General features: G+C 49.0%; 1 protein-coding gene across 1 annotated transcript in view; it reads left to right on the top strand.

The window, feature by feature from the left end:
• Nucleotides 1-3,161: 3,161 nt before the first annotated feature.
• The window catches only part of LOC140454991 (uncharacterized), a 50,281-nt gene continuing 25,788 nt past the window's right edge, over nt 3,162-27,654 (top strand). Inside the window, exons 1-4 of the mRNA XM_072549665.1 lie at nt 3,162-3,194; nt 8,922-8,968; nt 19,290-19,345; nt 22,685-22,753. Coding sequence (XP_072405766.1) covers nt 22,692-22,753 — 62 coding nt within the window. The 5' untranslated portion in view covers nt 3,162-3,194; nt 8,922-8,968; nt 19,290-19,345; nt 22,685-22,691. The remainder of the gene's footprint in view (nt 3,195-8,921; nt 8,969-19,289; nt 19,346-22,684; nt 22,754-27,654) is intronic.

The raw sequence follows: 27,654 nt of genomic DNA on the forward strand, positions 1-27,654 counted from the left end.
CAGGAAGGTGATGTCGAAAGGTGTACAATGTTCTGAAGGAGCTTATTTCAGTTTAAACTCACTCACGGGAAGTGGGTGTCACTGGCTGGGCCCTGATTTCTTGTCTCTCACCACTGTCTCATTACACCTTACAGTTTGTTCAAATTTGAGGAACACCGTTCTCTGCTCAATGATGAGATCTCAGAGTCCCTGGCTGGACCCAGCATTTACTGTCCCAGTCCCTGGTTGCCCCCCTTGAGAAGGTGGGGGTGAGCTGCATTTACTGTCCCAGTCCCTGGTTGCCCCCCTTGAGAAGGTGGGGGTGAGCTGCCTTTTTGAACCGCTGCAGTCCATGTGCTGTGGGTAGACCCACAATGTCCCTGAGGGAGGGAATTCCAGGATTGTGTTCCAGTGCCACTGAAGGAACGGCCGATGTATTTCCAAGTCGGGATGGGGAGGGGCTCGGAGGGGAACTTGCAGGGGGTGGGGTTCCCATGTACCTGCTGTCCCTGTCCTTCTGGGTGGAAGTGGCCGTGGGTTTGGAAGGTGCTGTCAGAGGGTCTTGGGTGAGTTTCTGCAGGGTATCGTGTAGATGGTACACACTGCTGTTACTGAGCGTCGGGGGGGTGGAGGGAGGGGATGTTTGGGGAGTTTCTGCAGGGTATCTTGTAGATGGTACACACTGCTGTTACTGAGCGTCGGGGGGTGGAGGGAGGGGATGTTTGGGGAGTTTCTGCAGGGTATCTTGTAGATGGTACACACTGCTGTTACTGAGTGTCGGGGGGTGGAGGGAGGGGATGTTTGGGGAGTTTCTGCAGGGTATCTTGTAGATGGTACACACTGCTGTTACTGAGTGTCGGGGGGTCGAGGGAGGGGATGTTTTGGGAGTTTCTGCAGGGTATCTTGTAGATGGTACACACTGCTGTTACTGAGCGTCGGGGGTGGAGGGAGGGGATGTTTGGGGAGTTTCTGCAGGGTATCTTGTAGATGGTACACACTGCTGTTACTGAGTGTCGGGGGGTGGAGGGAGGGGATGTTTGGGGAGTTTCTGCAGGGTACCTTGTAGATGGTACACACTGCTGTTACTGAGCATCGGGGGGTGGAGGGAGGGGATGTTTGGGGAGTTTCTGCAGGGTATCTTGTAGATGGTACACACTGCTGTTACTGAGCGTCGGGGGGTGGAGGGAGGGGATGTTTGGGGAGTTTCTGCAGGGTATCTTGTAGATGGTACACACTGCTGTTACTGAGTGTCGGGGGGTGGAGGGAGGGGATGTTTGGGGAGTTTCTGCAGGGTATCTTGTAGATGGTACACACTGCTGTTACTGAGTGTCGGGGGGTCGAGGGAGGGGATGTTTTGGGAGTTTCTGCAGGGTATCTTGTAGATGGTACACACTGCTGTTACTGAGCGTCGGGGGGTGGAGGGAGGGGATGTTTGGGGAGTTTCTGCAGGGTATCTTGTAGATGGTACACACTGCTGTTACTGAGTGTCGGGGGGGTGGAGGGAGGGGATGTTTGGGGAGTTTCTGCAGGGTACCTTGTAGATGGTACACACTGCTGTTACTGAGCATCGGGGGGTGGAGGGAGGGGATGTTTGGGGAGTTTCTGCAGGGTATCTTGTAGATGGTACACACTGCTGTTACTGAGTGTCGGGGGGTGGAGGGAGGGGATGTTTGGGGAGTTTCTGCAGGGTATCTTGTAGATGGTACACACTGCTGTTACTGAGTGTCGGGGGGGTGGACGGAGGGGATGTTTGGGGAGTTTCTGCAGGGTACCTTGTAGATGGTACACACTGCTGTTACTGAGCATCGGGGGGTGGAGGGAGGGGATGTTTGGGGAGTTTCTGCAGGGTACCTTGTAGATGGTACACACTGCTGTTACTGAGTGTCGGGGGGTGGAGGGAGGGGATGTTTGGGGAGTTTCTGCAGGGTATCTTGTAGATGGTACACACTGCTGTTACTGAGTGTCGGGGACGGGTGGAGGGAGGGGATGTTTGGGGAGTTTCTGCAGGGTATCTTGTAGATGGTACACACTGCTGTTACTGAGCGTCGGGGGGTGGAGGGAGGGGATGTTTGGGGAGTTTCTGCAGGGTATCTTGTAGATGGTACACACTGCTGTTACTGAGCATCGGGGGGTGGAGGGAGGGGATGTTTGGGGAGTTTCTGCAGGGTATCTTGTAGATGGTACACACTGCTGTTACTGAGCGTCGGGGGGGTGGAGGGAGGGGATGTTTGCGGAGTTTCTGCAGGGTATCTTGTAGATGGTACACACTGCTGTTACTGAGTGTCGGGGGGTGGAGGGAGGGGATGTTTGGGGAGTTTCTGCAGGGTATCTTGTAGATGGTACACACTGCTGTTACTGAGCGTCGGGGGGGGTGGAGGGAGGAGATGTTTGGGGAGTTCCTGCAGGGTACCTTGTAGATGGTACACACTACTGTTACTGAACGTCAGGGGGTGGAGGGAGGGGATGTTGGTGAATATGAAACCAATCAAGCAGGTTCCTTTGACCCTGGATGGTGTCGAGATTCTTGAATGTTTTGGGCATTGACAGGGTCAACAGGAGAATGTTTCCTCCTCAGTAGAGAGATCAGAAACCAGGAGACAATTTCCTGGGGGCTACCATTGACCAGAAACCCAAGTGGACCCATGACATGAACACAGTGACTACTAGAGCAGGTCAAAGGCTGGAATATTGCAGTGAGTAACTCACCTCCTGACTCCCCAAGGCCTCTCCACAGTCTACAAGAAATACTTGTCTCACTGGTCACCATCAGGATGTCCCACAGCCTTCCCTGATGTGCCCCTTGTTAAAGGGAATTGTGAAGGAGCTGTTAATTATCTAACCGAGTTAGTTTATAAATAGATCAAGGTGGTTTATAAATAGATAAAGGACCAGTTGAACCAGCCGGGCAGTATGGTTTCAGGGTCTGAGGTTGTTCAATCTGTTTGCTCAATAGCAGGAAGCTCATGTTAATTATCTCCTGATGACAAGGTGTGTACTTAATAACAAACCACAAACATATTTCTCATAATCTCACCCCCGACAGAATCCACTTTAATGCCAATGGTGTGTGCTCCTGTCCTTCCAGAGATGGTATGATACAGCAGTGGGATTTAATTAGGTTCAGCGGGTGCCTGGTGTGACTCCAAACTGCAGAGAGGTTCCTCCCCCGAATTCCCATGAGTCAGTGCTGGGATCATTGCTTTACCTGATATACGGTAAGGATCGGGATCTTGCTGTGCAGGGGACAGTTTCCAAGTTTGCAGATTTCATTAAACCAGGAAGAAGTGTAAATGATGAAGATGACAGTGCAGAACTCCAAAAGGACATTGACAAGTTACGGGGGATTTGGGGGATAGAGGGGAGGACAGATGGGGTTCAGTGCAGACAAGTGGGAGGGGATGCACGTTGGTGGGAAGGACATTGAGAGACAATATAAAATGGGGGGCAATTCTACAGAGGGTGGGGCAGGAGCAGGGGGAGCTGGGGGTAAACATGCACAGATCATTGAAGGTGGTGGGACAGGTAGAGGGGGCAGTGAATAAAGCACAGTGTCCTCGGGTTTATTAACAGGGACACACAGAGTCCAAGAGCAAGGGGCTGATGCTGAACGTGTCCCAGCCCCTTGTTAGACCCCAGCTGGAGTATTGTGTCCAGGTGTGGGCCCCACATTATCGGAAAGACGGGGAACGCGTCGGAGAGAGAGCAGGAGCGCTTTACAGGAACGGATCCAGGGATGGGGAAAGGTCAGCGATGAGGAGAGATTGAAGAGGGTGGGAGTGTTCTCTCTGGGAGAGAAGGGGCTGGGAGAGGGAGATCTGAGAGAGGTTTTCAAAATCCCGAGTGGGGAGGGGGGGCCTGGACAGAGGGGAGAGGGAGAAGCTGGTCCTGATCAGAAAAAGAACAAGAGGGGCATAGATTAAAAATGATGTACAAACGAAGGGAGGGGGAAGTGAGGGAGAGACTTTCTTACCCAGCGGGTGGTGAGGGTGTGAAATGTAATGCCTGGAAATAGGGGGGAGGCAGATTCAACTGAGGCATTCCAGAGGGACATTGGATGGGTATTTGGAGAGAAATTAGGGGGAGCAGGGATATGGGGATATAACAGAGAGAGAGAGAGATAGACTGACAGAGAAAGAGAGAGATCCAGATAAAAACAGTGAGAGAGATAGACAGATAGAAAGAGAAAGATGGTCAGAGACTCAGACAGACAGTCAGACTCAGAAAGGGAGAGACTGAAACAGTGAGAGTGACAGATAGACAGACAGAGAGAGGGAGATACAGAGAGAAATGGACAGACATGAACAGAGAGAAGGAGAGAGGAAGAGAGAGAGAGAGAGAGAGATAGGCACACGGAGAAAGGCATGACAGAGACTCAGACATCGAGAGAGAGGGATAGAGAAAGTGGGACAGACAGAGAGAGAGAGATGTGTGGAGAAATACACAGAGAGAGACTGAAACAGACTGAGAGAGAGAAATAGACAGAGAAAGATAGGCAGAGAGAGAGAGAGAGAGAGAGAGAGAGAGAGAGAGACTCAGGCAGAGAGATATACAAAGAGGGAGATTGGCACAGAGAAAGAGACAGACAGGGAGTCATACAGTCATAGAGATGTACAGCACCGAAACAGAGCCTTCAGTCCGATTGGTTCACGCTGACTAGATATCCTAAATAAATCTAGTCCCATTTGCTAGCACTTGGCCCATATCCCTCCAAACCCCTTCCTATTCATGTACCCATCCAGATGCCTTTTAAATGTTGTGATTGTACCAGACTCCACCACATCCTCTGGCAGCTCACTCCATACATGCAGCATCCTCTGGGGGAAAAAGTTACATGTCAGGTCTCTTTCAAATTCTCCCCTCTCACCTTAAACCTTCACCCTCTAGATTTGGACTGTCCCACTCGAGGGAAAAGACCTCGTGTATTGACCCTATCCATACCCCTCATGATTTTATAAACCTCTATAAGGTCACCCCTCAGCCTCCGACGCTCCAGGGAAAACAGCCCCAGTCTGTTCAGCCTCTTCCTGTAGCTCAAACCCCCCAATCCTGGCAACATCTTTGTAAATCCTTTCTGAACCCTTTCAAGTTTCACAACATCCTTTCAGGGAGACCAGAACCGCACACAATATTCCAAAAGTGGCCTCATCAGCGTCCTGTCCAGTGGCACATGATCTCCCAACTCCGATAGTCAGGGAGAGAGACATGTTCAGACAGACAGAAATGGACAGAGGGAGACTGACAAGGACAGAGAGAGGGAGAGAGAGAGCGAGAGAGAGAGAGCGAGAGAGAGACAGAGAGCGAGAGAGAGAGACAGAGAGCGAGAGAGAGAGAGAGAGAGAGCGAGAGAGAGAGAGAGAGAGTGAGAGAGACAGAGAGTGTGAGAGAGAGAGAGCGAGAGAGAGACAGAGAGTAAGAGAGAGAGAGTGAGAGAGAGTGAGAGTGAGAGGGAGAGTGTGTGTTTGAGAGAGAGAGAGAGAGAGAGAGAGAGAAACAAAATACTGCAATCTGTGATTCCACAGGAATCAGTGAATGCTGTGGGAAATTGGTGATAATTTTCAGGGAAATTGTCAAGATGCATCCTTTGATGAAAAAGCCAGGAGTGTTTCAGGGTGAACAGGAACTCTGACTGTCTATATCTGGTGCCCTGACATTCCACACTGTACTCGGTGTTCAATCCCACATCATGGTAACCCTGGCAATGTTTCCCACAGTAACAATACCAGCTCGGGTCTGTGAAGTAATTAGCAGGTGGTACCTTAGTGCCAAAGGGAAGCTCTGATCTCAACATGGAGTGATGTGCTGGATCAGAATTATCTCTCAATTAAAATGTTTCTGTTGCAAGACTGTGACACAATATCAATGGTTAAGATCATCAGAAATACTTAAATGTGATGCCCATGATGCTGTGTGTGAGCTGATGAACTCCGCCCTGTTCTGCCTTTCCATTTAAATATTCCCAAGGCACAGGGAACAAAGCAGAGTGTTTTAACATCGAGGTAAGTCTCTGTCTCTCTTCATTCACATCTCACAATCTTCCCTCTTGCACAGACTCAGCGAGATGGTATAGTCTGGAAGGTTGGGATTGTAACTGAGTACACAGTCACAGACAGCACTGACTGAATACTCTTTTATCCAAACTCTCCTCATGTTTCACTGGGGCATTTGGACAGGAACGGCCTGAAACTCTCTAAACTCTCATGGATTCTCTCCATCCCTGTCTCTCCCAATCTCCCACCCCCCCACCCTCTCTCTCGCTCTCTCTCTCACACTGTCCCCATCTTTCATAAACAGTCTCTCTCTCTCTCTCTCTCTCTCTCTCTCTCTTTCTCTCTCTCCCCCATCTCTCACACTGTCTCTCTCTCTCTCTGTGCCCCAACTCTCACACACAACCTATCTCTCACATTCTCTCCAGCTCTCTCCTTATCTCTCACATTCTCTCTCTCTCTGTGCCCCAACTCTCACACACATGCTGTCTCTCCCTATCTCTCACACACTCTCTCTATCTCACACATACACACAAACTCTCTCTCCCTATCTCTCACATTCTCTCCAGCTCTCTCCTTATCTCTCACATTCTCTCTCTCTCTGTGCCCCAACTCTCACACACATGCTGTCTCTCCCTATCTCTCACACACTCTCTCTATCTCACACATACACACAAACTCTCTCTCCCTATCTCTCACACACTCTCTCTATCTCACACATACACACAAACTCTCTCTCCTTATCTCTCACATTCTCTCTCTTTGTCCCTATCTCTGTCACACACACTCTCTGTCCCTATCTCTCACACTCTCTCTCTCTTCCTTATCTCTCACACACACACACTCTCTCTCTAACCCTATCTCTCTCACACACACTCTCTTCCTATCTCTCATACATATTCTCTATCTCTATCTCTCATTCTCTCTCTCTGTCCCTATCTCTCACACTCTTTCTCTCTCTCCCTATCTCTCACTCTCTCTCTGTCCCTATCTCTCACCCTCTCTCTCTGTCCCTATCTGTCACACTCTTTCTCTCTCTCCCTATTTCTCATGCACATGCTCTCTCTCCCTATCTCTCACTCTCTTTCTTTGTCCCTATCTCTCACACACTCTCTCTCTCCCTATCTCTCACTCTCTTTCTTTGTCCCTATCTCTCACACACTCTCTCTCTCCCTATCTCTCACTCTCTTTCTTTGTCCCTATCTCTCACACACTCTCTCTCTCCCTATCTCTCACTCTCTTTCTTTGTCCCTATCTCTCACACACTCTCTCTCTCCCTATCTCTCACTCTCTTTCTTTGTCCCTATCTCTCACACACTCTCTCTCTCCCTATCTCTCACTCTCTTTCTTTGTCCCTATCTCTCACACACACTCTCTCTCCCTATCTCTCACTCTCTTTCTTTGTCCCTATCTCTCACACACTCTCTCTCTCCCTATCTCTCACTCTCTTTCTTTGTCCCTATCTCTCACACACTCTCTCTCTCCCTATCTCTCACTCTCTTTCTTTGTCCCTATCTCTCACACACTCTCTCTCTCCCTATCTCTCACTCTCTTTCTTTGTCCTTATCTCTCACACACTCTCTCTCTCCCTATCTCTCACTCTCTTTCTTTGTCCCTATCTCTCACACACTCTCTCTCTCCCTATCTCTCACTCTCTTTCTTTGTCCCTATCTCTCACACACTCTCTCTCTCCCTATCTCTCACTCTCTTTCTTTGTCCCTATCTCTCACACACTCTCTCTCTCCCTATCTCTCACTCTCTTTCTTTGTCCCTATCTCTCACACACTCTCTCTCTCCCTATCTCTCACTCTCTCTCTGTCCCTATCTCTCACACACACTCTCTCTCTCCCTATCTCTCACTCTCTCTCTGTCCCTATCTCTCACACACACTCTCTCTCTCCCTATCTCTCACTCTCTCTCTGTCCCTATCTCTCACACTCTTTCTCTCTCTCCCTATCTCTCACCCACACACACTCTCTTTATTTCTAACTCGCTCTCTCTCTTTCTCCCTATCTCTCAGACACTCTCTCTCTGTCCCTATCTCTCTCACACACATTCTCTTTCTCTCTTACACTCTCTCTCTGTCCCTATCTCTCACACTCACTCTCTCTATCACTATCTCACAGTCCCTCTCTCTCTCTCTCTCTCTCTCCCCCCTTCTCTCTGTGTGCCCATCTCTCGGACTCTCTTTCTCTGTTCTTCTTCACATTCTCTCTGTCCCTATCTTGAACATACTCTCTCTCTCTGTCTGGATCTCTCGCACACTCTCTCTCCCTATCTCTCACTGTCTCTCTTTGTCACTATATCTCACAGTCTCTCTCTGTGCCCATCTCTCACACTCTGTCTCTTTCTCTATCCCTTCCTCACACTCTCTCTGTCCCCATCTTTCACACACACTCTCTTTCTCTCTCTGTCCATACCTCGCATACTCTCTGTTCCCATCTGTCACACTCTATCTCTCTCTGTGCCTTCTCTCACTCCCTCTCTTTCTGTCGTATCTTTCCTGCACTCTCTCTCTCTCTCTCCCTATCTCTCACACTGGAGAGGGTGGGACAGTTGCTCAGTGGTTAGCACTGCTGCCTCACAGCGCCAGGGACCTGGCTTTGATTCCAACTTCTGGTGACTGTCTGTGTAGAGTTTGCAAATGGCACATGTGCCTGCGTGGGTTTCCTCTGGGTGCTCCGATTTCCTCCCACAGTCCAGAGCTGTGCACATTCAGGTGGATTGGCCATTGCTAAATTGACCATAGTTTCCAGGGACTGACAGGCCAGATGGTTTAGACATTGGAAAGGTGGGATTACATGGTTGGGGGTTGGGTCTTGGTCTTGGGGGATGCGCTTCAGGAGTCAGTGTGGGCAGAATGGCCTGTTTCCACACTGTAGGATACTCTGCTCCACTCTCTGTCTCTCTCCATTATGGTTTTTGGATCATACTTTGTAAGGTTGTTTTTGTAACCAGGGTCAGAGGCTCAGCACAAACGGAAAAGGTGACCTCACAGAAAAACCGTAAGTTCATTGGCTGGTAACTGCTACTAATTTAACTGTTTTATACATTGCAAATTTCAGGTAAATTGGGGAAATATTTACATGTTACAATGTAAAAGACGAGAAGGAAACATTTAAAAACCTAATCAAGGGCTGAGTAAATGAAATGGAGTTGCAGGGCCAGGGGATGTCTTATACCTGGATGGTGGAGATGCTGGTACAGCCCATTGTGCTTCAAAGGGACCACATCTGGAGCAAGTGTTGGTGGTTTGAGGAATTCTGGCTCACAGTTGATGAGCTGGAGTCTGAGCCCCAAACACTGACACATCAGGGACAGGGAGAGTTACCTGAATGCTGTGTTTCAGGAGACAGTCACACATCTTCGATTAACTGCCTCGTATTCGGTCAGTGGTGAGGGACAGGAGGGTGTGACTATGAACAAGGCAGGTTCAGGGATCCAGGAGGTAGTGCTGAGGGAGTTAGTCAATCAGATTTGGGATTCTTGCTCCCTGTGTGGATGTCAGTGTGGGCTGGAGGGAGGGTGAGCAAACTGACCATAAACCTGTGGGACAGGATGATGGTCCTGATACAGCCATCCAAGATGGAGGGGAGAAAAGAGAAATGTAAATGTAATTGGGGATAGTATTGTTAGGGGAATGGACACTGCTCTCTGTGGGCAGGATTGTGAAATCTGAAGGCTGTGTTGCCTGGTTCCAGCGTTCAGGAGATCTAATCTGGGATAAAGGGGAATTAGGAATGGGAGGGGAAAGATCCGGTTGTTGTGGTCCATGTCAGTTCCAATGATGTCGGGAGAATGAGGAAAACATTTCTACTGTGGGAATGTGAACAGCTAGGGGCTAAATTAAAAATCAGAACCAAAAAGGGAATAATCTCTGGATTACTACCACGGATTGATTGGCACAGGGTCAATAAGATTAAAGAGGTTAACGTGAGGCACAAAGATTAGTGTGGGCGAAATGGGTTTGAATTCACGGGACATTGCGATCAGTACTGGGAAAGGAGGGAGCTGCTCCAATCGGATAGACTCCATGTGGATCATACAGGGACCAGAGTCCTGGCATAACTAGGGTCAAATAAATGAGGAGAGGTTCACTCACATGGAAAATGTTAAAGCAGAGGGAGGGCTGAGCAGAGGTTATTAAAGTTAACAGAAGAAATATTAGGTCAGAGTGTCAGTAAAGGGCCAGGAATCTAACTTCAGGCACAGCACATAAAGGGACAACTATAAGAAGGGATGCAGTCAATGCAGGGCTGAGGGTGTTGTACTTAAATACAAACAGGATACAAAACAGGGTAAATGAGCTTGTGGCACAGATTGAAATTGACAGGTATAATGTTGTGGGTATCACAGAGAGGTGGCTGCAAGGCGATCAGGTCTGAGAGCTAAATATCGAAGGATACACATCAGATTGAAAGGACAGGGAGATGGGTGCAGGAGGTTGCTTTGCCTTATTAATAAGAAATGAAACTAAATTGATAGCAAAACGTGATACAGATTCGGAATACGTAGAATCTGTGTGAGGATAGTTGAGGAATCACAAAGGAAAAATAACCCAGATGGGTGCTATGCAAAGGGCTCCTAGCAGTAGTCAGTGTGGAGGGCAGAAAATAAATCAGGAGAGAGAAAAGACATGTAAGAAAGGCATTATTCTAATAATCATGGAGGACTTCAAAAGGCAAGTGGATTGGGAGAGTCAGTTTAGTCACAGATCCAAAGAAAAGGAATTTGTGGAAAGTCTAGGATATTTTTTAGCAACCTGTGGCAGATCCTAAAAGAGAACAGACAGTTCTGGATTCAGTGATGTGTCATGAGGCAGACTGGATTAGGGAGATGAAGGTGAAGGACCCCCTGGGGTCAGTGACCGTAAATGATCGAATTCACCCGACCGTCTGAGAGGGAGAAGCTGGACTCAGATGTAATGGTATTATCATTGAGTGAAGTTAATTACAAAGACATGTGGGAGGAGTTGCCTGATTTGATTGGAAGGGGAGCCCCCTAGGGAAGACAATGGAGCAGCAATTTGGGAGATACTTCAGAAATTCACCCCAAGGAAGAAGAAACATATTCAGAGGGGGATGAGGGTGACAAGGGAAGTCCCTATCTCTCACACTCTGTCTCCATTCTCTCTATTTCTAGCACTCACACACTGTCTCTCTTTCTCTGTCCCTATCTCTCACACTCTGTCTCTCTCTCTGTCCCTATCTCTCACACTCTGTCTCTCTCTCTCTCTCTCTGTCCCTATCTCTCACACTCTGTCTCTCTCTCTGTCCCTATCTCTCACACTCTGTCTCTCTCTCTCGCTCTCTCTCTCTCTGTTCCTATCTCTCACACTCTGTCTCTCTCTCTGTCCCTATCTCTCACTCTCTCTCTCTCTCTCTCTGTTCCTATCTCTCACACTCTGTCTCTCTCTCTGTGTTCCTATCTCTTACACTCTGTCTCTCTCTCTCTCTCTCTCTCTCTGTTCCTATCTCTCACACTCTGTCTCTCTCTCTGTCCCTATCTCTCACTCTCTCTCTCTCTCTGTTCCTATCTCTCACACTCTGTCTCTCTCTCTGTGTTCCTATCTCTCACACTCTGTCTCTCTCTGTTTCTATCTCTCACACTCTATCTGTATTTGTCCCTATCTCTCACAGTCTGTCTCTCTGTCGCTATCTTTCACACTCTGTCTCTCTCTCTTTCTGTTCCGATCTCTCACACTCCGTCTCTCTCAATGTCCCTATCTCTCACACTCTGTCTCTCACTCTGTCCCTATGTCTCACATTCTGTCTCTCTCTCTCTCTCTGTTCCTATCTCTCACACTCTGTCTCTCTCTCTGTGTTCCTATCTCTTACACTCTGTCTCTCTCTCTCTCTCTCTCTCTCTCTGTTCCTATCTCTCACACTCTATCTGTATTTGTCCCTATCTCTCACAGTCTGTCTCTCTGTCGCTATCTTTCACACTCTGTCTCTCTTTTTCTGTTCCGATCTCTCACACTCCGTCTCTCTCTATGTCCCTATCTCTCACACTCTGTCTCTCACTCTCTGTCCCTATGTCTCACATTCTGTCTCTCTCTCTCTCTGTACCTATCTCTCACATGTTGTCACTATCTCTCTTTCCCGATCTCTTACACTCTGTCTCTCTGTTCCTATCTCTCACACTCTTGTCTCTCTCTCTGTCCCTATCTTTCACACTCTGTTTCTTTCTTTCTCTCTCTCTGTTTCTATCTCTCACACTCTGTGTATATCTGTCCCTATCTCTCACACTCGTGTCTCTCTCTCTCACATTCTGTCTCTCTCTCTCTCTCTCTCTGTTCCTATCTCCCACACACTGTCTCTCTCTCTTTGTCCCTATCTCTCACACTCTGTCTGTCTGTCTGTCTCTCTCTCTCTCTGTTCCTATCTCTCACACTCTTTCTCTCTGTCCCTATGTCTCACACTCTGTCTCTCTCTGTTCCTATCTCTCATACTCTGTCTCTCTCTCTCTGTTCCTATCTCTCACACTCTGTCTCTCTCTCTGTTTCTATCTCTCACACTCTGTCTCTCTGTCTCTCTCTGTCCCTATCTCTCACACTCTGTCTCTCTCTCTCTGTTCCTATCTCTCACACTCTGTCTGTATCTGTCTCTATCTCTCACACTCTCTCTCTGATCCTATCTCTCTCTCTCTCTCTCTCTCTCTGTTCCAATCTCTCACACTCTGTCTGTATCTGTCCCTATCTCTCACACTCTGACTCTTTCTCTCTGTTCCTGTCTCTCACACTCTGTCTGTCTCTCTCTCTCTGTTCCTACCTCTCACACTCTGTCTGTCTGTCTCTCTCTCTCTCTCTCTCTCTCTCTCTCTGTGGTAAAAACAATGACTGCAGATGCTGGAAACCAGATTCTGGATTAGTGGTGCTGGAAGAGCACAGCAGTTCAGGCAGCATCCAAGGAGCTTCGAAATCGACGTTTTGGGCAAAAGCCCTTCATCAGGAACTTTTGCCCGAAACGTTGATTTCGAAGCTACTTGGATGCTGCCTGGACTGCTGTGCTCTTCCAGCACCACTAATCCTCTCTCTCTCTCTGTCCCTATCTCTCACGCTCTGTCTCTCTCTCTCCCTGTCCCTATCTCTCACGCTCTGTCTCTTTGTTCCTATCTCTCACACTATGTCTGTCTCTCTCTGTCCCTATCTCTCACACTCTGTCTCTCTCTCTGTTCCTATCTCTCACACTATGTCTGTCTCTCTCTGTCCCTATCTCTCACACTCTTGTCTCTCTCTCTCTCACATTCTGTCTTTCTCTCTCTGTACCTATCTCTCACATTCTGTCTGTCTGTCTGTCTCTCTCTCTCTCTCTCTCTCTCCCTCTCTATGTTCCTATCTCTCACACTCTGTCTCTCTCTCTGTTTCTATCTCTCACACTCTGTCTCTCTCTCCCAGTTCCTATCTCTCACACTCTGTCTCTTTGTCCCTATGTCTCACACTCTGTCTCTCTCTCTCTGTTCCTATCTCTCACACTTTGTCTGTATCTGTCCCTATCTCTCACACTCTGTCTCTCTATTCCTTTCTCTCTCTCTCTCTCTCTCTCTCTCTCTCTGTTCCTGTCTCTCTCTGGCTGTTCCTATTTCTCACACTCTGTCTCTCTCTCTCTCTCTCTCTCTGTTCCTATCTCTCACAGTATGTCTCTCTCTCTGTCCCTATCTTTCACACTCTGTTTCTTTCTTTCTCTCTCTCTGTTTCTATCTCTCACACTCTGTGTATATCTGTCCCTAACTCTCACACTCGTGTCTCTCTCTCTCTCACATTCTGTCTCTCTCTCTCTCTCTGTTCCTATCTCCCACACACTGTCTCTCTCTCTTTGTCCCTATCTCTCACACTCTGTCTGTCTGTCTGTCTGTCTCTCTCTCCCTCTGTTCCTATCTCTCACACTCTGTCTCTCTGTCCCTATGTCTCACACTCTGTCTCTCTCTGTTCCTATCTCTCATACTCTGTCTCTCTCTCTCTCTCTCTGTTCCTATCTCTCACACTCTGTCTCTCTCTCTGTTTCTATCTCTCACACTCTGTCTCTCTCTCTCTCTTTCCATATCTCTCACACTCTGTCTCTCTCTCTCTGTTCCTATCTCTCACACTCTGTCTGTATCTGTCTCTATCTCTCACACTCTCTCTCTGTCCCTATCTCTCACACTCTGTCTCTCTCTCTGATCCTATCTCTCACACTCTCTCTCTCTCTCTCTCTGTTCCTATCTCTCACACTCTGTCTGTATCTCTCCCTATCTCTCACACTCTGACTCTTTCTCTCTGTTCCTGTCTCTCACACTCTGTCTCTCTCTCTCTCTCTCTCTGTTCCTATCTCTCACACTCTGTCTCTCTCTCTCTCTCTCTCTCTCTCTCTCTCTCTCTCTCTCTCTGTTCCTATCTCTCACACTATGTCTCTCTCTCTGTCCCTCTCTATCACACTCTGTCTTTCTCTCTCTCTCTCTGTGGTAAAAACAATGACTGCAGATGCTGGAAACCAGATTCTGGATTAGTGGTGCTGGAAGAGCACAGCAGTTCAGGCAGCACCCAAGTAGCTTCGAAATCGACGTTTCGGGCAAAAGCCCTTCATCAGGAACTTTTGCCCGAAACGTCGATTTCAAAGCTACTTGGATGCTGCCTGGACTGCTGTGCTCTTCCAGCACCACTAATCCTCTCTCTCTCTGTCCCTATCTCTCACACTCTGTCTCTCTTTGTTCCTATCTCTCACACTCTGTCTGTCTCTCTTTGTCCCTATCTCTCACACTCTTGTCTCTCTCTCTCTCACATTCTGTCTTTCTCTCTCTGTACCTATCTCTCACACTCTGTCTCTGTCTCTGTCTCTCTCTCTCTCTTTCTCTCTATGTTCCTATCTCTCTCACACTGTCTCTCTCTCTCTCTGTTCCTATCTCTCACACTCTGTCTCTCTTTCCCTGTTCCTATCTCTCTCACTTTTGTCTCTCTCTTTCTCTCTCTCTGTCCCATTCTGTCTCTCTCTCTGTCCCTATCTTTCACACTGTGTGTCTCTCTCTCTGTTCCTATCTCTCACACTCTGTCTCTCTCTCTCTGTCTGTTTGTATCTCTCACACTCTGTCTCTCTCTCCCTGTTCCTATCTCTCACACTCTGTCTCTCTCTCTCCCATTCTGTGTCTCTCTCTTTGTACTTATCTCTCACACTCTATCTCTCTCTCTCTCTGTCCCTATCTCTCACACTCTGTCTCTCTCTCTCCCTGTTCCTATCTCTCACACTCTGTCTCTCTCTCTCTCTGTCCCTATCTCTCACACTCTGTCTCTCCCTATCCCTGTTCCTATCTCTCACACTCTGTCTCTCTCTGTCTCTGTCCCTATCTCTCACACTCTGTCTCTCCCTATCCCTGTTCCTATCTCTCACACTCTGTCTCTCTATCTCTGTTCCTTTCTCTCACACTGTGTGTGTCTCTCTCTCTGTCCCTATCTCTCTCACACTCTCTCTCTGTCCCTATCTCTCTCACTTTTTCTCTCTCTCTCTGTTCCTATCTCTCTCACACTCTCTCTGTATCTGTCCCTATCTCTCACATTCTGTCTCTCTATTCCTTTCTCTCACTCTCTCTCTCTCTGTTCCTGTCTCTCTCTGGCTGTTCCTATTTCTCACACTCTGTCTCTCTCTCTCTCTCTCTCTCTGTTCCTATCTCTCACAGTATGTCTCTCTCTCTGTCCCTATCTTTCACACTCTGTTTCTTTCTTTCTCTCTCTCTGTTTCTATCTCTCACACTCTGTGTATATCTGTCCCTATCTCTCACACTCTCTCTCTGTCCCTATCTTTCACACTCTGTTTCTTTCTTTCTCTCTCTCTGTTTCTATCTCTCACACTCTGTGTATATCTGTCCCTATCTCTCACACTCTCTCTCTGTCCCTATCTCTCACACTCTGTCTCTCTCTCTGATCCTATCTCTCACTCTCTCTCTCTCTCTCTCTCTGTTCCTATCTCTCACAGTATGTCTCTCTCTCTGTCCCTATCTTTCACACTCTGTTTCTTTCTTTCTCTCTCTCTGTTTCTATCTCTCACACTCTGTGTATATCTGTCCCTATCTCTCACACTCTCTCTCTGTCCCTATCTCTCACACTCTGTCTCTCTCTCTGATCCTATCTCTCACTCTCTCTCTCTGTTCCTATCTCTCACACTCTGTCTGTATCTGTCTCTAAATCTCACACTCTGTCTCTCTATCTCTGTTCCTATCTCTCACACTCTGTCTCTCTCTCTCTGTTCCTATCTCTCACACTCTGTCTGTATCTGTCTCTAAATCTCACACTCTGTCTCTCTATCTCTGTTCCTTTCTCTCACACTCTGTCTCTCTGTCTCTCTCTCTCTCTGTCCCTATCTCTCTCACACTATCTCTCTGTCCCTATCTCTCTCACACTCTCTCTCTGTCCCTATCTCTCACACTCTGTCTGTCTCTCTCTCTCTCTGATCCTATCTCTCACACACTGTCTCTCTCTGTCTGTCCCTATCTCTCACATTCTGTCTCTTTCTCTCTCTCTCTGTTCCTATCTCTCACACTCTGTCTCTCTCTCTCTCTCTCTGTCCCTATCTCTCGCACTCTGTCTCTCTATCTCAGTTCATGTCTCTCACACTCTGTCTCTCTCTCTCTGTTCCTATCTCGCTCACTCTCTTTCTCTCTCTCTGTCCCTATCTCTCACACACACTCTCTCTCTCCCTATCTCTCACTCTCTCTCTGTCCCTATCTCTCACACACACTCTCTCTCTCCCTATCTCTCACACTCTGTCTCTCTATCTCTGTTCCTGTCTCTCAAACTCTTGTCTGTTTCTCTCTCTCTCTGTCCCTATCTCTCACACTCTGTGTCTCTCTTTCTGTTCCTACCTCTCACACTCTGTCTCTCTCTCTCTGCCCCTCTCTTTCACACTCTGTCTCTCTCTCTCTGTCCCTATCTCTCACGCTCTGTCTCTTTGTTCTTATCTCTCACACTCTGTCTGTCTCTCTCTGTCCCTATCTCTCACACTCTGTCTCTGTCTCTCTCTCTGTCCCTATCTCTCACACTCTGTCTGTATCTCTCTGTTCCTATATCTCACACTCTGTCTCTCTCTCTCTATCTCTGTCCCTATCTCTCTCACTCTCTCTCTCTCTCTCTCTCTGTCCCTATCTCTCACAGTTTTTCTCTCTCTCTGTGTTCCTATCTCTCTTACACTCTCTCTCTCTCTGTTGCTATCTCTCTCACTCTCTCTCTCTCTCTTTGTTCCTATCTCTCTCACTCTGTCACTCTGTCCCTATCTCTCATGATTTGGAGATGCCGGTGTCGGACTGGGATGTACAAAGTTAAAAATCACACAACACCAGGTTATAGTCCAACAGGTTTAATTGGAAGCACTAGCTTTTGGAGCGATGCTCCTTCATCAGGTGATAGTGGAGGGCTCAATCATAACACAGAATTTATAGCAAAAAATTACGTTGTGGTGTAACTGAAATTATACATTGAAAAATTGATTGTCTGTTAAGCCTTTCATCTGTTATAATACCGTGATAGTTTCACTTCTTTCATGTGTAAATCACGAAACCTTTTTTTTAAAGTTGCATTCTCGGGTTAGCTGTTAACAATGGTGATAGCTAGACAATATGCTGAAGGTGTTGGCCCCCTGTGTTCTCTGTCTATGACCTGATGTTTAGATTGATTCTAATCTAAAAAGTGAGCTATCGGAGTTTTACATAAATTCATGCAGTTTTTGAGCAAAGTGCAATGTAATCCTGCAAGTACAAATTCACCCCACAAAATATATGTGTGCATGTGGGTCTTTGTCTATCTGTGTTTGTGTGTGTGTCTGTCTGGGGTGGGGGTTGTGAGTGTGAGAAAGTGTATGTGTGTATGTAGTGAGCGCAGAGTGTCTTCAGTCTGTGAGGGGGTGCATGTGTGAGTGTGTGTGTCTGTAACGGTGTGCGTGGGTGTCTGTGTGTGCATCTGTGTGTATGTGTGTCTGTGTGTATGTGTGCATAGGAGTGCCTGTGTGTGTGTGTGTGCGCGTAGGAGTATCTGTGTGTGTGTGTGTGTGTATAGTGCAATGGTGGTCACCTGTAGTGTGACATGAACCCAAGATCCCGGTTGACTCCCTCCCTATGAGTACTGAAATTAGCTATCAGCCTTTGCTCGGCCACTTTTCGCTGCTGCCTGTCCCAAAGTCAACCTTGAAGGATGGTCACCCGAAGGTATGAGGCTGAATGTCCTGGACCACTGAAATGTTCCCCAACTATCTCTCACACTCTGTCTCTCTCTCCCTCTCTGATCATATCTCTCATACTCTGTCTCTCTCTCTCTGTCCCTATCTTTCACATTCTGTTTCCCTCACTCTCTCTTTCTGTTGGTCTGTCTCTCTCCCTCCTGTCCCTACCTCTCACACTCGATCTCTCCCTCTTTCCTTTCCTCTCACACTCTGTCTCTCCTTCTCTCCACCTCTCACCCTCTGTCTCTCCTTCTCTCCACCTCTCACCCTCTGTCTCTCCTTCTCTCCACCTCTCACCCTCTGTCTCTCCTTCTCTCCACCTCTCAGACTCTGTCTCTCTCTCTCTCTCTCTCTCTCTGTCTGTATCTCTAATGCACTCTGTATTTTCATTTCTCTGCTCTGACTTTCTCACTGTCTCAGTTTCTTTTTCACTCTGTGTATCTTTTACGCTCTCTCTCTCTCTCCGTCTGGCTCTCTCACATTTTCTTCATGATCACCCCCCCAGCCCTTTCTCTCTCCTTTCAACCTTTCTCTCTCTCTCTCTCTCTCTCTCTCTCTCTCTCTCTCTCTCTCTCTCTCTCTGTCTCCATCTGGCTCTCTCACATTCTCTTAATGATCACACCCCCCCTTTCTCTCTCCTTCTTTCAACCTTCCTCTCTCTCTCTCTCTCTCTCTCCATATATCTTCCTTCCTCCCTCTGCTGCCCCTCACTCTCTTGCCCCTTTCCTATGTCTCCCTCCCTCCCTCTTTCTCTCTTTCTCTGTCTCCCTCTCTCACTCCCTCTTCCTCTCTCCCAACCACTAACTCCTCCCTTCCTCTCCACTCTCTCTCCCTCCCTCTTTCTCCCTCTATTACACCTCCTCTCCCTCCCTGTGTGAAAGTGGGGAGTGTGGTTAATGTTTGAAGTCGGGGGTGGGTAGTGAGCAAGATATGTTGGGGCCGGCGTATTCTCTGTCCAAGGAGGCAGACTCCCCCCTGACTGCCCACCCCCCATCCACTCCGTGCCCAGTGCCAGTCTGGTCACCCCAACTGGACATAGGGTCAGTGCCTCGGTGGGGAGTTGGGTAGGGGGTAAATTTCAGGAAAAGGAGAGTTCCCTAACCCCCCCAAACCTCCTGGTAACCATAAGGTCGAATTCCTCTCTTCTCAGGTATTGAGAATTCAAGTAGTGAGGACCTCCTGAGCCAGAGGTACAGGCACTACCAGGTAATCACAATCGATTGTTGCCAAAATCCATTGGGTTATAATGTCCTTCAGAGAATTGGAGGAGGAGGGTGCAGAGAGCTGCCCCCTCCTTACCTGGTCTGGTCTACACGTGACTCCAGGCCCTCAGCAACATGGCTCACTCTGGACTGTCCCCTCGGTAATTAGTATTGGGCAATAAAACGTGGCCTTATGCTGTGGGGTCTGACCAGAGACCTCCCAGTGCCCAGTGCGTGACCCAGTGACCTCCCAGTGCCCAGTGCGTGACCCAGAGACCTCCCAGTGCCCAGTGCGTGACCCAGTGACCTCCCAGTGCCCAGTGCGTGACCCAGTGACCTCCCAGTGCCCAGTGCGTGACCCAGAGACCTCCCAGTGCCCAGTGCGTGACCCAGTGACCTCCCAGTGCCCAGTGCGTGACCCAGTGACCTCCCAGTGCCCAGTGCGTGACCCAGTGACCTCCCAGTGCCCAGTGAGTGACCCAGTGACCTCCCAGTGCCCAGTGCGTGACCCAGAGACCTCCCAGTGCCCAGTGCGTGACCCAGAGACCTCCCAGTGCCCAGTGCGTGACCCAGTGACCTCCCAGTGCCCAGTGCGTGACCCAGTGACCTCCCAGTGCCCAGTGAGTGACCTAGTGCCCGTAACTGACCCACTAACCTCCCAGTGCCCAGTGCGTGACCCAGTGACCTCCCAGTGCCCAGTGAGTGACCTAGTGCCCGTAACTGACCCAGTGACCTCCCAGTGCCCAGTGCGTGACCCAGTGACCTCCCAGTGCCCAGTGCGTGACCCAGTGACCTCCCAGTGCCCAGTGCGTGACCCAGTGACCTCCCAGTGCCCAGTGCGTGACCCAGTGACCTCCCAGTGCCCAGTGCGTGACCCAGTGACCTCCCAGTGCCCAGTGCGTGACCCAGTGACCTCCCAGTGCCCAGTGAGTGACCTAGTGACCTCCCAGTGCCCAGTGCGTGACCCACTGACCTCTCAGTGCCCAGTGCATGACCCAGAGACCTCCCAGTGCCCAGTGCGTGACCCAGTGACCTCCCAGTGCCCAGTGCGTGACCCAGTGACCTCCCAGTGCCCAGTGAGTGACCTAGTGACCTCCCAGTGCCCAGTGCGTGACCCAGTGACCTCCCAGTGCCCAGTGCGTGACCCAGTGACCTCCCAGTGCCCAGTGAGTGACCTAGTGCCCGTAACTGACCCATTGACCTCCCAGTGCCCAGTGCGTGACCCAGTGACCTCCCAGTGCCCAGTGCGTGACCCAGTGACCTCCCAGTGCCCAGTGAGTGACCTAGTGCCCGTAACTGACCCACTGACTTCCCAGTGCCCAGTGCGTGACCCACTGACCTCTCAGTGCCCAGTGAGTGACCCACTGACCTCCCAGTGCCCAGTGAGTGACCTAGTGCCCGTAACTGACCCACTGACTTCCCAGTGCCCAGTGCGTGACCCACTGACCTCTCAGTGCCCAGTGAGTGACCTAGTGCCCGTAACTGACCCACTGACCTCCCAGTGCCCAGTGCGTGACCCAGTGACCTCCCAGTGCCCAGTGCGTGACCCAGTGACCTCCCAGTGCCCAGTGAGTGACCTAGTGCCCGTAACTGACCCATTGACCTCCCAGTGCCCAGTGCGTGACCCAGTGACCTCCCAGTGCCCAGTGCGTGACCCAGTGACCTCCCAGTGCCCAGTGAGTGACCTAGTGCCCGTAACTGACCCACTGACTTCCCAGTGCCCAGTGCGTGACCCACTGACCTCTCAGTGCCCAGTGAGTGACCCACTGACCTCCCAGTGCCCAGTGAGTGACCTAGTGCCCGTAACTGACCCACTGACTTCCCAGTGCCCAGTGCGTGACCCACTGACCTCTCAGTGCCCAGTGAGTGACCTAGTGCCCGTAACTGACCCACTGACCTCCCAGTGCCCAGTGCGTGACCCAGTGACCTCCCAGTGCCCAGTGAGTGACCCACTGACCTCCCAGTGCCCAGTGAGTGACCTAGTGCCCGTAACTGACCCACTGACTTCCCAGTGCCCAGTGCGTGACCCACTGACCTCTCAGTGCCCAGTGAGTGATCTAGTGCCCGTAACTGACCCACTGACCTCCCTGTGCCCAGTGAGTGACCTAGTGCCTGTAAATGATCCAGTGACTTCCCAGTGCATGACCCACTGACCTCCCAGTGCCCAGTGAGTGACCTAGTGCCCGTAGCTGACCCACTGACCTCCCAGTGCCCAGTGCATGACCCACTGACCTCTCAGTGTCCAGTGAGTGACCTAGTGCCTGTAACTGACCCATTGACCTCCCAGTGCCCAGTGCGTGACCCACTGACCTCTCAGTGCCCAGTGAGTGATCTAGTGCCCGTAACTGACCCATTGACCTCCCAGTGCCCAGTGTGTGACCCACTGACCTCTCAGTGCCCAGTGAGTGATCTAGTGCCCGTAACTGACCCATTGACCTCCCAGTGCCCAGTGCGTGACCCACTGACCTCTCAGTGCCCAGTGAGTGATCTAGTGCCCGTAACTGACCCATTGACCTCCCAGTGCCCAGTGCATGACCCACTGACCTCTCAGTGTCCAGTGAGTGACCTAGTGCCCGTAGCTGACCCACTGACCTCCCAGTGCCCAGTCAGTGACCCACTGACCTCCCAGTGCCCAGTCAGTGACGTAGTGCCCGTAACTGACCCACTGACCTCCCAGTGTGCAGTGCATGACCCACTGACCTCTCAAGTGCCCAGTGAGTGACCTAGTGCCTGTAACTGACCCACTGACCTCCCAGTGCCCAGTCAGTGACCCACTGACCTCCCAGTGCCCAGTCAGTGACCTAGTGCCCGTAACTGACCCACTAACCTCCCAGTGCCCAGTCAGTGACCCACTGACCTCTCAAGTGCCCAGTGAGTGACCTAGTGCCCGTAACTGACCCACTGACCTCCCAGTACCCAGTCAGTGACCCACTAACCTCCCAGTGCCCAGTCAGTGACCCACTGACCTCTCAGTGCCCAGTGAGTGACCTAGTGCCCGTAACTGACCCACTGACCTCCCAGTGCCTAGTGAGTGACTCACTGACATCCCAGTGTCCACAGACTGACCCAATGCCCAGTAACTGACCCAGTGCCCACTGGCTGACCCAGTGTTCAATTCACAATCACTAATCCAGTGCCCAGTGACTAACCCAGAGCCCAGTGACTATCTCAGTGCCCAGTGATGTACCCAGAGCCCAGTTTCTGAGCCAATGCGCAGTGACTGACCTGGTGCCCAGTGAATGAGCCCCTGACTTCCCAGTGCCCAGTGTGTGAGCCAGTGCTGAGTGAATGAAGTGAACTGAATGATTGCTGGGTGTTAATGGGAGATATTCCTTTGTTACAGAGTCACCATGTCTCTCTGGCTGTTACTGGTTGCTGTTGGGCTCTTCGTTGATGGAGACTTGGCCCGCAGGTAGGAAACTCACCCTCAGTGACCAGACATACATCCGTGTCCTTTCAAGCTGCGTTCAGGATCCGGAAAGGACCATCATTCCTATCACAGTAACCAGTCCAGTCACCTGAACAGAGTGGCCATTCGGCCCCTCATGTCGTTTCCTCCATTCAGTGTGATCACGGCTGACCCTCTATCTCAACACCATATTCTCCCTTTCTCTCTATCCCCCTTTCAAATTGACCAAATCTCTCTTGGATACACTCAGTGCTATTCCCAAACTCCTCAGCCTCCTGTGGGAGTGAATGGCTCGGGGTCATAATCCTCTGAATGAAGAAATCTTTCCTTATCTCCATCAGAAATGGTCTACCCTTGATCACCCCTGGGGCTGTCCCTCATCTAGAAACCAATCCCCAACAAGAACCCCAATCTCCCATCCCCAGGGTAACTCCCCCATCCTCAGGGGGAAGCCCCTCCATCCCCAGGGAAACCACCTCATCCCCAGGGAATCCCCCATCCCCAGGGGGAATCATCCCTATTCCCACGGAAACACCCCATTCCCAGGGAACCCCCATCCCCAGGGTACCCCCCCCCCTTCGTCCCCAGGGGAAATCACCCCCTTTCCCATGGAAACCCCATATTCCCAAGGGAAACACCTCATCCCGAGGGAAATCACCCCCATCCACAGGGGAAACGCCCCCCCCACCATCCCAGGGAAACTGCCCGCCCCAGGGGAACACCCTCTGTATGTCAGCTCTGACTGGCCCTGTTAGAATATTTCAGTCTGACCCCACCTCCCAACATTTGAAACTTGAGAGAATCCAGGCCCCTGAGTGAATCACTCTCCACCCACAGGACACTCCTACCATCCCCTGGAGCAGCTGAGTGAGACTCCCACAACACTTTGTCTGAGGTGAGTCTATGCTCCTTAAGGTAGGGAGACCCAAACCACAGACACACATCATTCCAAGAATGGTCTTACCACAGGAAGAAGACCGAAAATCTCAACGTCAATCCGCTGGCAGTGCAGCACAGATAAACATCTGTCTTCCCCAATTCTTGTTGGAGTGGGCACTGTGGCATATTTACAGTGTATCAGAGAGAGTTACAGTGAGGTGTTTATATGGGAGTGAGGGGTAAACCACAGTGTGGGATATCAGTGATCTCTGAGTGTATCAGAGAGAGTTACAGTGAGGTGTTTATATGGGAGTGAGGGGTAAACCACAGTGTGGGATATCAGTGATTACTGAGTGTATCAGAGACAGTGACAGTTAGGTGTTTATTTGGGAGTGAGGGGTATACCACAGTGTGGGATATCAGTGATTACTGAGTGTATCAGAGAGAGTTACAGTGAGGTGATTATATGGAGTGAGGGGTATATCACGGTGTGGGATATCAGTGATTACAGAGTGTATCAGAGACAGTTACAGTGAGGTGTTTATATGGAGTGAGGGGTATATCACAGTGTGGGATATCAGTGATCTCTGAGTGTATCAGAGACAGTTACAGTGAGGTGTTTACATGGGAGTGAGGGGTATATCACAGTGTGGGATATCAGTGATAACAGAGTGTATCAGAGACAGTTACAGTGAGGTGTTTATATGGGAGTGAGGGGTATATCACAGTGTGGGATATCAGTGATTACTGAGTGTATCAGAGACAGTTACAGTTAGGTGTTTATTTGGGAGTGCGGGGTATATCACAGTGTGGGATATCAGTGATTACAGAGTGTATCAGAGACAGTTAGAGTGAGGTGTTTATATGGGAGTGAGGGGTATATCACAGTGTGGGATATCAGTGATTACAGAGTGTATCAGAGACAGTTACATTGAGGTGTTTATATGGGAGTGAGGGGTAAACCACAGTGTGGGATATCAGTGATTACTGAGTGTATCAGAGACAGTTACAGTGAGGTGTTTATATGGAGTGAGGGGTATACCACAGTGTGGGATATCAGTGATTACTGAGTGTATCAGAGACAGTTACAGTGAGGTGTTTATTTGGGAGTGAGGGGTATATCATAGTGTGGGATATCAGTGATTACTGAGTGTATCAGAGACAGTTACAGTTAGGTGTTTATTTGGGAGTGAGGGGTATATCACAGTGTGGGATATCAGTGATTACAGAGTGTATCAGAGAGAGTTACAGTGAGGTGTTTATATGGGAGTGAGGGGTATATCACAGTGTGGGATATCAGTGATTACTGAGTGTATCAGAGACAGTTACAGTGAGGTGTTTATATTGGAGTTAGGGGTATACCACAGTGTGGAATATCAGTGATTACAGAGTGTATCAGAGACAGTTACAGTGAGGTGTTTATATGGGAGTGAGGGGAATATCACAGCGTGGAATATCAGTGATTACTGAGTGTATCAGAGACAGTTACAGTGAGGTGATTATATGGGAGTGAGGGGTATATCACGGTGTGGGATATCACTGATTACAGAGTGTATCAGAGACAGTTACAGTGAGGTGTTTATATGGGAGTGAGGGGTATATCACAGTGTGGGATATCAGTGATTACTGAGTGTATCAGAGACAGTTACAGTGAGGTGTTTATATGGGAGTGAGGGGTATATCACAGTGTGGGATATCAGTGATTACTGAGTGTATCAGAGACAGTTACAGTGAGGTGTTTATATGGGAGTGAGGGGTATATCACAGTGTGGGATATCAGTGATTACTGAGTGTATCAGAGACAGTTACAGTGAGGTGTTTATATGGGAGTGAGGGGTATACCACAGTGTGGGATATCAGTGATTACTGAGTGTATCAGAGACAGTTACAGTGAGGTGTTTATATGGGAGTGAGGGGTATATCACAGCGTGGAATATCAGTGATTACTGAGTGTATCAGAGACAGTTACAGTGAGGTGTTTATATGGGAGTGAGGGGTATATCACAGTGTGGGATATCAGTGATTACAGAGTGTATCAGAGACAGTTACAGTGAGGTGTTTATATGGGAGTGAGGGGTATATCACAGTGTGGGATATCAGTGATTACTGAGTGTATCAGAGACAGTTACAGTGAGGTGTTTATATGGGAGTGAGGGGTATACCACAGTGTGGGATATCAGTGATTACTGAGTGTATCAGAGACAGTTACAGTGAGGTGTTTACTTGGGAGTGAGGGGTATATCACAGTGTGGGATATCAGTGATTACTGAGTGTATCAGAGACAGTTACAGTGAGGTGTTTATATGGGAGTGAGGGGTATACCACAGTGTGGGATATCAGTGATTACAGATTGTATCAGAGAGAGTTACAGTGAGGTGTTTATATGGGATTGAGGGGTATATCACAGTGTGCGATATCAGTGATTACTGAGTGTATCAGAGACAGTTACAGTGAGGTGTTTATATGGGAGTGAGGGGTATATCACAGTGTGGGATATCAGTGATTACAGATTGTATCAGAGACAGTTACAGTGAGGTGTTTATATGTGAGTGAGGGGTATATCACAGTGTGGGATATCATTGATTACTGAGTGTATCAGAGACAGTTACAGTGAGGTGTTTATATGGGAGTGAGGGGTATATCACACTGTGGGATATCAGTGATTACTGAGTGTATCAGAGACAGTTACAGTGAGGTGTTTATGTGGGATTGAGGGGTATATCACGGTGTGGGATATCAGTGATTACTGAGTGTATCAGAGAGAGTTACAGTGAGGTGTTGATAAGGGAGTGAGGGGTATACCACAGTGTGGGATATCAGTGATTACTGAGTGTATCAGAGACAGTTACAGTGAGGTGTTTATATGGGAGTGAGGGGTATACCACAGTGTGGGATATCAGTGATTACTGAGTGTATCAGAGACAGTTAGAGTGAGGTGTTTATATGGGAGTGAGGGGTATATCACAGTGTGGGATATCAGTGATTACTGAGTGTATCAGAGAGAGTTACAGTGAGGTGTTGATATGGGAGTGAGGGGTATACCACAGTGTGGGATATCAGTGATTACTGAGTGTATCAGAGACAGTTACAATGAGGTGTTTATATGGGAGTGAGGGGTATATCACAGTGTGGGATATCAGTGATCTCTGAGTGTATCAGAGACAGTTAGAGTGAGGTGTTTATATGGGAGTGAGGGGTATATCACAGTGTGGGATATCAGTGATTACTGAGTGTATCAGAGACAGTTACAGTGAGGTGTTTATATGGGAGTGAGGGGTATATCACAGTGTGGGATATCAGTGATCTCTGAGTGTATCACAGAGAGAGTTACAGTGAGGTGTTTGTATGGGAGTGAGGGGTATATCACAGTGTGGGATATCAGTGATTACTGAGTGTATCAGAGACAGTTACAGTGAGGTGTTTATATGGAAGTGAGGGGTATACCACAGTGTGGGATATCAGTGATTACAGAGTGTATCAGAGACAGTTACAGTGTGGTGTTTATTTGGGAGTGAGGGGTATATCACAGTGTGGGATATCAGTGATTACAGAGTGTATCAGAGACAGTTACAGTGAGGTGTTTATATGGGAGTGAGTGGTATATCACAGTGTGGGATATCAGTGATTACTGAGTGTATCAGAGAGAGTTACAGTGAGGTGTTTATATGGGAGTGAGGGGTATATCACACTGTGGAATATCAGTGATTACTGAGTGTATCAGAGACAGTTACAGTGAGGTGTTTATATTGGAGTTAGGGGTATACCACACTGTGGGATATCAGTGATTACAGAGTGTATCAGAGACAGTTACAGTAAGGTGTTTATATGGGAGTGAGGGGAATATCACACTGTGGGATATCAGTGATTACTGAGTGTATCAGAGACAGTTACAGTGAGGCGTTTATATGGGAGTGAGGGGTATATCACAGTGTGGGATATCAGTGATTACAGAGTGGATCAGAGAGAGTAACAATGAGGTGTTTATATTGGAGTGAGGGGTATATCACAGTGTGGGATATCAGTGA

This window comes from Chiloscyllium punctatum, chromosome 30 (genome assembly GCF_047496795.1).
Source record: "Chiloscyllium punctatum isolate Juve2018m chromosome 30, sChiPun1.3, whole genome shotgun sequence".
Taxonomy (NCBI): domain Eukaryota; kingdom Metazoa; phylum Chordata; class Chondrichthyes; order Orectolobiformes; family Hemiscylliidae; genus Chiloscyllium; species Chiloscyllium punctatum.